Source organism: Pithys albifrons, chromosome 7 (genome assembly GCF_047495875.1).
Source record: "Pithys albifrons albifrons isolate INPA30051 chromosome 7, PitAlb_v1, whole genome shotgun sequence".
Taxonomy (NCBI): Eukaryota; Metazoa; Chordata; class Aves; order Passeriformes; family Thamnophilidae; genus Pithys; species Pithys albifrons.
Window position 1 is genome coordinate 22,291,171 of NC_092464.1, and position 12,155 is coordinate 22,303,325.

At 34.7% G+C, this 12,155-nt stretch overlaps 1 protein-coding gene across 4 annotated transcripts in view; it reads right to left on the reverse strand.

The window, feature by feature from the left end:
* Positions 1 to 12,155, reverse strand: part of ABCB1 (ATP binding cassette subfamily B member 1) — a 51,361-nt gene that overhangs the window by 8,667 nt on the left and 30,539 nt on the right. For 2 of the 4 annotated variants that reach the window (XM_071560535.1, XM_071560534.1), the window contains 9 exons: positions 11,819 to 11,980; positions 10,088 to 10,270; positions 9,109 to 9,255; positions 8,389 to 8,493; positions 7,039 to 7,116; positions 5,644 to 5,727; positions 4,427 to 4,630; positions 1,239 to 1,339; positions 185 to 325 (listed from right to left, as the gene is read on the reverse strand). In XM_071560535.1, the coding sequence (XP_071416636.1) occupies positions 185 to 325; positions 1,239 to 1,339; positions 4,427 to 4,630; positions 5,644 to 5,727; positions 7,039 to 7,116; positions 8,389 to 8,493; positions 9,109 to 9,255; positions 10,088 to 10,270; positions 11,819 to 11,980 (1,205 nt within the window). Of the gene's footprint in view, positions 1 to 184; positions 326 to 1,238; positions 1,340 to 3,809; positions 4,002 to 4,426; positions 4,631 to 5,643; positions 5,728 to 7,038; positions 7,117 to 8,388; positions 8,494 to 9,108; positions 9,256 to 10,087; positions 10,271 to 11,818; positions 11,981 to 12,155 lie in introns of those variants that run through there. The other 2 variants (XM_071560536.1, XM_071560537.1) reach the window with 2 other exon arrangements.

Here is a 12,155-nt window from a genome sequence, read left to right on the forward strand (position 1 = left end):
ATAATTACGTTGCCAAAAAAAAAAAAATCAGTGTGATTGACCTTCCTGGGTATTGAGGTCACTGGTATCCATACTGGTAGTATCTCAGTCTTCTCATACTTGTTTCCACAGCCCAGTATTGTCTCTTAAATTATAAATTAATTTTCTGGATGCACAGAAAAAAGATTGCAAATGAGATACTTACAAAAATACGTTTTTGTACTCCATGAGTTCATTTGCCACTAGATAGGCACCAAACCGGAAACAGCCAGCATAGGTAAAGAACATCATTGCTTGGGAAAGGGCAAAACAAAAGCCAAATATATGTGCCTTCTTCACAGAATTTCTGTAAGAACAAATGCATGTTTTCATCAAAGTATGCAATCATACTTAAGTCCTAGCATGAAAAAAAAATGGACTTCAGTTGATACTTCTATGAATTGGAAGTGTATATACACTGAAACATTAATTAAAGAACACATCTCTCTTCCACACAAACTGACCCATGGGGCAATAACTTCTTGTTTATACTAGAACAGCAGTAAGTTGAAAGTCTCAGAGCAATCCCATCAATGTCAACCCTGAGAATGGTTAGACACTGTTATGCAAGTTGTGAGAGATGAAGTCAAAACCCAGCAACCTGAGAAAACAGTTAAGTAATTTCTTTCATGTCCTGCACTGTGCTCTAACCACTCAATTATGGTTGCTGTGTTAATGGTGTTCCTACTTGTCTCACGTTATATCTGTGTGCATATGCCATTTCCTTTACTTTTCTCATGGATATCTGAAAAGGAAACATTCCATTCTAGAGCAAATAAAACTTTCACTGACAGATTTAGTCCAGGCAGATTTATATTACTTTTTTTTTCAGCCACAAATGAATAAGCAAAAAATGGCTTAATGTAATATTCAATTTACATTTAAAAGGTTGTAATTAAATGTGCAAGACACTTCAGGTGGAAATTCAGATTAGATCACTTCCAAAGCTTACTTAAAACTAACATTTTTTCCAAAACAAGTTGCGTTATAACAGAAGATACCAATATTATAATGAAAATTAATGAAACCAATTTTTAAAAAATGTCAGCTGGTGGTGCTTGTGTTTGTTTAATAAGCAAATACACAAAATATTTACATTAATTCTGAAATAATTAAATTATACATCAAATCATATACACTACAAAAAAATTTTTTTTACAAAGTAAATGTCTGCAATTTATTACAGATATATTCTCTTAGCTTAGTTATTTGTATTATACCTGTATGGTACAATCAAATGTTCTCCATACATCAACTCAAATTTTCTTTCTCGGGTCAAGCTAACAACAGTTCTAATATTTTCTATTGCTTCTGTGGCAATCTGCAATTGAAACACAAATGTTTTAATCAAAAGTTAAGACTATGTTGCAGTTCTTTATTCTAAACTAATAAAATGATTCTGTTGGAATGTAATTTTCTATTTTTTTATACTGGCTATTAAAATCATGGACCTTTGATATCAAAAATAAGCATTTTACATTTGTCTTTCTATGACAATGAGATTTGCTCACAATGCTCAGAATTTTCTGATAAGACCTCTTCAATGTCCTACAAATAAGTGGTGACAAACTGTTAGACAGCAATGATAGTTATGGAGATGATATTCAACAAGAAAAATGGCATATGAGCATTCAACTTCCCAAGTTTGGGCTATAATAAAAACATCCAGGTCACTTATGTGCCTTAGAGCATAACTTAGTTCTCAGCAGTAAATATTTGATCTGAACAATAATACCTTCTTTAAGTTTGCAGATTATTTAGACTTGAGTCATTTTTATGCACAAAGGTACTCAGTATCATTTGAAGGCAGTAAGTCATCACTACCTGGGAGTAACAGATACAAAGCTTTTACATGGTCTTTTAAGATGATGGAGGTGCCCACCAAGTCTTCCCCAATGACCACAGAGTGAGGCCAGAAACCTGTATGGTCTATTTAGTCCATATGAATGTAGAATGGATGATGCCTAGAAATGACCAACAGGTGACACCTGAACAATCCCATCTTTTCAGATGCTGGAATAGTGCTGCATCCCTCTATTCACCTCTGAATGAACCACTGGGCTTGAGTGCACAGCACACACAACTCCTCCAGTGCAATATGTGTTGAGTATTCCAGTTGTCCTCCACTCCTGCTGCTCTGGGAGGGCAGGGATTCCCACATGCACTGTATTATAGTTGACAGTCCCACTGGGATGGATATTTTCAATTTCCTAGTGCATCTCAAATGGCATTAAACACCTGTATCTAAGCTCTGTTCAGTTGCCAGTCAGTCTCATTTCTAAGGATGGGTATTAAGCAGGAGAGCTCATTTGCAAGTACAGATGCTGTACAAATGCAAAGTAGTAAGTCTTTTTATAACTCAGAACTGTACACACAGTAGGAAATGAATATGGGCAATAACAACAGTAATTTATCCAGACTTTTGTAGACCTTGTCTACAAAATCATTGTCCTGCTGTACTTGGCACTGGTGAGGCCACATAGAGTACTCAGTTCAGTTTTGAGCCCCTCACTTCTAGAAGGACATTGAGGGGCTAGATATGAACAGAGAAAGGCAACAAAGCTGGTGAAGGGTCTAGAAAACATGTCTTGTGAGGAGTGACTGAGAGAACTGAGGTTGCTTAGTCTGGGGAAAAGGAGGCTCAGGGAGGAACCACATTGCTCTCCACAACTACCTGAAAGGAGGTTGTAGTGAAGTGGGGATTGGTCTCTTTAGCCATGTCTCAAGTGAAAGGACAAGATGAAATGGCCTTAATTTGTGCCAGGGGAGATGTAGATTAGCTATTAGAAAAAACTTCTTCAGTTTTAATGTGGTCAGGTATTGGAATAGGTGTCCAGGGAGAAGGTGGTGTCACTGTCTCTGGGAGTGTTCAAGAGGTGTTTGGATGTGGCACCTGGGGATATGGTTTAGGAGTGATTATAGTGGTTATAGGTTGGACTGGAGGATCTTGGAGGTCTCTGACAATCTTGAGAATTCTGTGATTCTGTGAAAAGACCCTCAGGGCTTTAATATATTTTGCTGAAATATACATTTCATGCATTATGGCCTGATAAAGACCATAAAGTAAGTTTTTTAATAACTTCAGTTCAGCAACCCTTTGCAGAATGCAGATTTTCCATGAAGAACACAAATTTTTTTTCTGAAAAAAACCATGATTTTTTAAAAAAATAAAATGAAAATGCCCATGGGAAGATCAGTCTGTACAATTTCTTGTGGCCTTGGAAGGACAAAAATGTTTTTGAGGAACTTTATAGATATGATGGACGGAAATAAAAACCCATTTAGTAAACAGAAGTTACTGAGAGGCTTGGAGGGATGGGGGAGATACGAGATCCAGATGAAGACACCAAAATTTAGGTGCTTTCAGTGCAGTCAGTGGATACATATTCAACACAATGAGAAATCATTCAGCTGCCTACCCTCCTTCTCCAAAACCACTGACTGGAGTGGGAAGGACTCTAATTCACTTGCCTACATGCTGGTGGCTTGTGCCATTGGAGATGCTCTAGGATACTCCAAACATTTGGGTAAGGCATTGCAGATATGACACAGAGTATAGAGTAGACCCAGACGCTTCTGAAATGGCAGCTGGAGACCACCAGACTCTCTGGCATCTGAAATAACTGTAAGGGGATGTTCCACTGATAGCACATGTGCAGACATATACTTTTAAACACCAAATCCGAATATTAATACTATTCCTTATGGGCATGGTCTTAGATAAATGATTTTCTTCTCAGTTTAAAAATAGTAGGACATTGGAAGAGATTTTAGAAAAGTTTTACCTTGAAGAAAGCAATTATCTGGGAAGTGATGAAATAGTTGTTCTGTCCCAAAAGGATTTTTGGAATGAAGTGACATTAAATGCCTTCATTTATTAGTTAAACAAGAGTTTAGCCTTCTTGCTTTTCATTTCTCATTTTTCTCTTCCACTCAAGAAATAAAGGAATGGCAAACAGAAACCACTGGATATATACATATCCCTGCAAACATTAATAAGATGAAGGAGGGGGGAAAAAAAGAGCAGTACAATAAACGTATGACAGATGACATGCCAAAAAGAGATGACAGAAAAAAAAAAAACAAACCAGAAAAGAGAATATTAAAATGAAGAGAGTTGCAAAATAAGGAAAACAAAGATGAACAGGAATGAGAGAAGAATGTGCCTAAATAATATTTAGCATATTCTGGGATTTATCAGCTATAAAAATATATGTTGGTTAACAACATAAGTCTTCAATTATTATTGACGAGGTGTGATGCTCTGTAGGTCTGCTAGTGTAAATGCATAGTGTTTGGCTGTCTCTGCAAGGTATGTGTTATGAATTGTTCTGTATTTGGAAGTAATGCACCCATTAACAATACTTTGGTAAATATGACTGCATATATTACACAGAATTAGACTCACCTTTCCTGCAGCTTCCAGCTCTTTTTTGTCTTTCTTAGCATGCCCAGCCAACATCCTCATTTCAATCATTCCTGCTACTGCAATGATGGGCACAACAGCTAAAAGTAGCAGGGTCAGCTGCCAGCCATAAATTAATGATATAATAATTCCAGTCCCCAGGTTGGCTACATTTTGGGCAATTAATGCTAGTCTGGCACCAGTTGCCTGAAGGAAGAAAAAAGTAATTTCTTAAAAGTAATTACTTACTAAATAACTGCATCTTAAATAAGGAAACCATTTTCACCCACAATATTCCTAATTCTCAAAGCATATTTAAAAAGTCAACTCAGCTTTGCTATTTTTTCAAAATGGGAGTTTCTTAAATGCTTTTGCAAAAAAAATATCTAAATCACATTTATTTCTTCTTTCCTCATATTCTGATTATTTAAATGTGTAGCACAGTTTTTAAATTCTGCTCTTGAAGCTGAACAAACTTTAGCTTCAATACATATTCACATTTACATCTAGACATTAAAATCTGTCATATTTTGTAGATCATACACCTAGTTTTATAAGTCATCACACAGAGACCAATGAAGAAGAAAATTAAATGCTTTACTTCTCCTATGGAAATAAAGCCAAAGATACTTCAGAACTCCTCAGTTCAGATAAAAAAAAAAGGACATAACTTTGTGGAGCAGGAAATATTTACTTAAGCATACACAGATAATTACATTCAGTTTACTTTAGCTTACAGAACCCTGAAAGTCCACAATTCACTTTTAAAGAAACTCCAAAAAGTATCAGAGAAAAAAAAGTCTATTGCTTGCAATTTTTATTTTTCTTTCTTTCTTTTTTTTTTTTGTAATAAGGAATCTGTGTGATCGAAACATAGCAGGAGGTCGTAAGCTGAACAAATTTAGATGTATGTCTTTAGGTGAATAAAACTTCTTCAAGAAGATTTCTTAGATAAGAGATTCCATTTAAATTTGTTTAATAATGAAGCACACAATACAGCACAATAGTAAAATTTAGAAAAGGTTTACTTGGAAATTATTTGGCAAACATATATTACCATAACTGTTATAAAACACTTCTGTGCATTTTCTACCAGCTATTGTTTTATAGTAAATTTTAGTTGTCAAAGTCAAGACTAATAACAACCTGTCAAATCCAAGCTGCAACTTTGCTAAATACTAAACAAAATATGAAACATTCCAAACCAAAATTTTACTTACTCCTTTCACTTGTGAGGCATCATTAGCAAGCCTGGTAGTTAGTGCTCCAGTGCTATTTTTAGTATTATCAAACCAGCCCATATCCTACAATAAGAAACATCATTCTTAAGGCAAGTGTTTGAACATTTTATATAAACTGCAAAGTAAATCTGAGGTCTATCTAACATAACTGAGTTCAGTGTCAGGTAACTGTGTATGTGGCAGTGCCTCAGTTCTGCATATTTATAATTCCTTCATTGCACCAAGGAATATTTTTGGAAAAAAAGTGTAATCTTGTGGATGATCTGATATATTCACTGTCACTGCTGTGAAGGAAGGAGAGTAAGGAGATCAGCTTGGGAGATTCCCAAAAGTAAAATTTACCCTCTTCACTCCTGCTCAAATTGCATCTCCTTGGAGGAGATGACTCTTCAGTCACACTCCATGACTGCAAAGTTATGAGACAAAAAATAAAACCCAACAAAGCCTAACCAAACAAAAACCCAAACTGGTCTATCTGATCCAAGTTAGTTGTTGAGGTGAGGTACACAGTTTATAATTTATTCATCATGTCACCAAATATCTGATTTAAAATCTCATGTGTAAGTCCAGGTAAAGTATCACAGGCATTTGTGACTTTGAGATGCAATTGTAAGATTGCTTTTTTGTCAGATTTTCAGTATGGTGAATCTATAAGTCATAGTTTTGCAGACTACAACACTTTTCTGTCATGTTGCAAACAGTTATGTTCACATGAATCAAATTCTGTGTCTACATGTAACTCTATGTGCAAGAATAAACCCCTGTAAAGTATTATATTATGTATTTCAAAGTCTAAAATACTGATCCTGAAATCATGCAAAATTACAACAGTTTTAGATAACTACATTAATAACTTTAAAACATTATGAAATATTTATATTTTCTTTCTCTGAATGTGACTTTAGATTCCAATATGCAATCTCATTGTATTCACAAACAACAAGTATAGATTTGAGATCTCTTGGACAAAGACTTCCAATTTCTAAATGAAAACGTCTGTACATATTACGATTTAAATCACACATTTGAAATAAGAGTTACAATGTTAGCTGTGTTGCACTTCTTTAGGGCAGACAGGGCACCAGACAGCAAAGCAGGTAAATGAACAGGTAATTGGATACTGCTGGAGCACATCAACTTGTCAAGCTGTAGTAGTTGCCTGTAAATCTTAGTCCTTGCAAGGAATACATACAAAGCTCCTGCATTGATTTAAGATTCTCCCTCTAAGGATACTTTGCTTAACCACATGTAACTAACCAGACAATAATCTCTGTAGACAAGTCATAATATGCTAGATGTATTATACAGTTACTTTATACCAATACAATTATGTTTTCTTAAAACCCTGGAAATCAAAATGTTTCTAATATTTACCTGTCTAAGCATTGCTTTAAATGCCATGAATCGAAGCCTCATTGTAAGAATTTCTCCAGCTTTGCCAAATGTAAAACCCTGAGAAAAGATATAATGCTTAGCATGCTATTACATTCTTTGTGTTTATTCAATAAATATTTTAGATATGTTGTTTCTACATTGTCAAAGTACAAAATATTGCAGTCCTGTTTACACAAAGCAAATGCAAAACCAGGTTTATATGCATAAATTGTAGTAGGTTCACAGCACAGACATTCAAACATTATTTTTGAAAAAAATACAGGGAGCATGGCAATATTTCCCAGCACTGCTTCACCAGCATGCTTCAAGGAAAAGATTACTAAGCAGCCCTTGGACTTCACTTGTATGAGTTGACCTAACTCAGATTTAAACAAGTAGCATTTGGGCCATTCATTTTAGGCTGAAGACTTTGTAAGGCAATCTGGGTTCATTGAACTTAAATGCATCACTCATATTTAAAACATTATCTGAACATTTATAAACTGAGCAAATCTATCATAGCCATATACAACTCAGTCTTCTGTACTCAAAGCCTTCTTGCATGTATGTGCAACAAGACAATTTCATAAATAAATCAGAAGGTTTTTGCCAGACTGTTTTTGCGAGACTGTTTATGCTGCTGTTCCAAGTGCACGTTATTATTTCACTGTGTAGGCTCATTTAATGGACAAAACTATGCAAGCATATTCCGAAATTATAAACCAGACTACATATGAAAGTATTTAAATATCAAACTTTGCATCTGTATGATTCCTTTTTTTTTAAATTTTATTTTTTAATGTAGCACTGTTGCAGCAGTTACAACCACCAGTATTTCAGCAGGAGGAGCTGAATTTTAGCATAATGAGTGTTACCTGATAAACTGGGCCTGGGAATCTTTGGGGGACTCCCATAAGATAAGGCTTGAATGGGGAAAGGGTTAAGGAAATAAAAAATTGGAGAACTAAGGCAAGTGGTTGGTACATTTTCAATCATTGAAAGATTCAAATATGAAGGTTTGAGGTCGAGAAGGGAGTGGTGGGGTGTAAAGGATGGAGGTGTTTGCTGTTGGGTGGCAATGGAAAAGAGTGAGAAAATTCAGTTTCATGCTGAGATGTGTTTGACTGGTGATTAAGGGGGAAGTTCAGAAGCTAAGAGGTCTGAATAGACTGGATGGTCTCACGCTCAAAAAGCTCTAGGTCAAAAAAGTGTCAGCACAAGACACATCTAAAACCATAAATAAATGTTCTCGTTTGATTTGGAGACGTATTATGAAGATGAAAATTTTTAGTATATTTCAGATCTGCTTTCTAAAACATGACGAACAATTATAATAAAGTAATAACATACCTGAATAAAGAAAGTAAAAAAGGAAATGATCCCAAGTACTAAAAACAGCAGTGAATACAAGTTGCTCTTTTCTCTTAAAACGGCCTTGTCAGTTTCTGAAAAAACCTAAAAAAATAATATTTCAAACATAATTTTTAAAATCAATTAACAATCAAAAATACTCCTGTTTTGCAAATATCTATGTTTGGTAGTCATTTGCATTCATATCACATTTGGGTATATGTTACATATGGATGTATGTATGTATGTATGGCCAAACTTTGCGAACGAAGAACTGGCCCCACCGTTTAAGTCCTAAGGTCCATTTGCCACGGCCGAGCAAGCTTGGACAGTAACAGTGAAATCCTCAGGACTGTCTACAGCACTCAGTACTAACCGGGGCTGACCCTGCTGAGCATCCGAGATCTGACGGGATCGGATGGCAGGGAGGCATTTAACTGCCCGGTACGGTCTCCACTGAGACTCGAACTCATGACCTTGTGATCCAGAGTCCGGAGTGCTCACCATTACACCACAGGACCACAATTATAGGTGCAACAAACAAATTTCAGGTTGTAGCAAGAATTTTAGGATTTTGTAAATTTCATATAATGTTTCAGATTTTTGCAATAGTGCTTCATCCACTCCTCAGCTTCATTCTGTACTGATTATTTTAAATGTAATTTCATAGAAATCAATTTTTTGAATTTATATTTTTTTGCATATTTTATTCCCACTTACCCCGATAATTTCAGAAAATATGATTGAAAATCCAGGTTGTAAAGCTCCATTGATAACTGCACAGAAAATTCCAGCTACAAAATATGGCCATTCAGTTTTGTTCAACTTCATAATTTTCATAAATGAAGCTGGAGGTAGTTCTTCCTCCTAAAAAAGGGGGAATTCTCTTAGGACAAACATGAATTTATTTGGAGAAATATGGAGAAAAAGAGATATTAATGATCAATTTCCTACTCCCAGAATCTACTCAGAGGAATTAAAAATGTATACTTTTTAATAACATGAATAAATATACAGAACAGTACAAACTTGATTGTCCTTTTCATTATTCTAGTACAAGGGAGAAAGCTGTTACACTACATCTACAGCTCTTGTCATTGTGTATTGGTTTATCCATATAATTTTCATTGGTGAATACTCTTCATATTAGTGAAGGGTGACCAAACTGTTCATTCTGGGCATATTGCCATGTGCCATCCATGACTAGATTAATTGAAGTAATTGTTCATTAAGCATTTATAACAGCAAAGTAATTGCTGTAAATATGAAGGCAATCATGGGTTTGTTTTTGGGGGTTTTTTTGAAAGTTTTGTTGTAAGAGTTTTATGTTGGGCTAAATGTTCTGTTTCTGATCAAAAAAAAAAAAGAATGTTTAACCTGTGTAGACTATGTCAGTATGTTATGCAAATAGATGTAAGCATATGTCTTTTAAACCTAATTGATTTTCAATAATAAACTCATCATCCTTGTTATAGATTTTCGAAGTCTCATTTTACTTGTATTATCATTCATGTTGGGAATAACAAAACAAGCTATGAACATTATCAGTTCAAGGCTACTTAGAATTTTAAAATCCTCATGTTTTTCACCCCTATCAAATGCCTTCTTCTTCTTGTGCCTTTCTTGAGCAGGAGATTTGAATTTAATGTACACCCTTAAAAGGAATCAAGTTCACTGACATCCCTGCAAAGATACTTACAGGTGAACCTTTTTTCTCATCAGGATCATCATTTTGCTCTCCTGTCTTTTTCATGCTTCTCCGAGTTGATCGTCGTCTCAAACTTTTTGTTAAGGATTCTTCAAATTCTGGTTCAGAGTCACTATTTTTGACACTAAGTGCATTCTTGTCTTTTTCTGATGAGGGAACTTCAGCTTCTATTGCCTAAAAGTGGGAAGAACATGATGCTAAGATTAATTATGCATGTATCATTTTGAAATTCCAAAATGATGAGGTAATCCAAGTAAAAGTAACTTTTTTTCAGTTGAAAAAGATATGGGGGGGAAAATATACAGTGCTCCAAGGGAGATATGAAAATCTGTATTGTATTTTAGTAGATCTCTATCTTCAGAGCTTTATTTATATGAGTATCACACCTCTCAAGGAAATAAGTGTACTAAGTGGAGGGCAGAGGAGTGAAAGTGGCTGCTCAATTTTTAAGAATTAACTACTAACATATTTTTAAGTTGAAGGTAAGCCATTTGCACTCATCTTGGGTTCTTTTAGAATGAGTTCTCAGGGTACGTACTTCTTATTCAAGAGATAAAAAATTAACCCTCTTTACCGCAGAACACTCTTAGTAATTCTTGATTTCAAATGGAATAAGGAGGTTCAGAATGAAACAGATCAAAAAGAGATTTTGACTGAAACATTTCAGCAGTCTGGAAAGGAGCCCTACTTTTGGTGGTAGTTCTGCCAGTCTCTTTGAGAGAATAAATAAATGTTCACCCACCACTGAGATATTTAATAGTAACTGATTTCAAAGCTGCTTTCAACTTCGATTTATTTCTTTCCAGAAAATTTTTATTTCTTCCTTCTTTTTGCACTACTAAATAACTCTTTCTTGCTTTCCATTTTTTGCTTGTTTTCTTTTTTTTTTGTTTTTAAATTTTCTTTCCATTTTATATTTACTTATTTTCCCCATAATCATATTTGCTGGGATATAAAGATACTTTGAATCAAAGATAACCAAATGCATTCTGATACTTCTATTTTAATTTGTCTGGTTTACTCTTTTTAGTCTGATATACTGAGATGGCAGTTTCAGTTTCCTTGGTGGACATAGGAGTTATGCAGTAAAACAAAGGTTACAATGAAGCCCTGCTATTACCTAATTGTAGTATGGGACACTGGGATTTAAGTACCTAAGTATTTTGGTCTTCATTTAATAATTAATACATTTCTGATACTTATTATAATTTGCAATCTTTTTTTCTGTCTAAAGAACTTCAAAACATACTTTTGTACTTGGTATAGCTGGATTATTTTTCTTTTTCTTCTATACCTCAACATTTTTTTAATTTGGAAAGAAATTCAGTATGAAGGATTACAATAAACAGCCTAAAATAGGCATTCTTTATTCCTCCAGTATCAGCTACTGTATTTTTACCTTTTGTCATAGGCTAAGAACAAGAAATGAAACTGCAAACTACTGTAGTCATCCGCTCTACAATATGTGTATAAAAGAAAAACAAAATAATATTTTAAATTTAAATACCTGGAGGATTAAAAATGGACCATGCTGGGTTTAAATAGATCTTGTATCAAAATTAATGGTCTTCTCTCTCAAATTACTGTTCTCCTTTCAAAACACTTTTTTTTTATGCTACTAACAAAGTGTGGTGCAGGATTTCTCATACTGCTGACAGCATACAATGACTATGGGTGAGGAAAACCCACAGGAAATGAGGCATGGGCTAGCGAGAAAAGTACCTGCATGTTAACGAGTTTGTAGTAGATTCCCTTTCTCTCAAGCAGCTTAACATGACTCCCTTGCTCTGCAACAACTCCACCTTCGAACACAGCTATGTGATCTGCATTTCGGACTGTTGACAGTCGATGAGCCACTACAACCGTGGTGCGTCCTTCCCTTGCCTAGAAATAACAATATTTAGTATGTGCATTTCAAAGTAAATTCAAAAAGTGTTGATCTTCTTATTAGAGTTGAATAAAACCTAAAGGAAACATTAAAATTGTTTACAGAAAAATATAACTCTCTAAAAAAATTAAAAACATATTTCAATGAGTACTTTAAAACAGAAATACAATC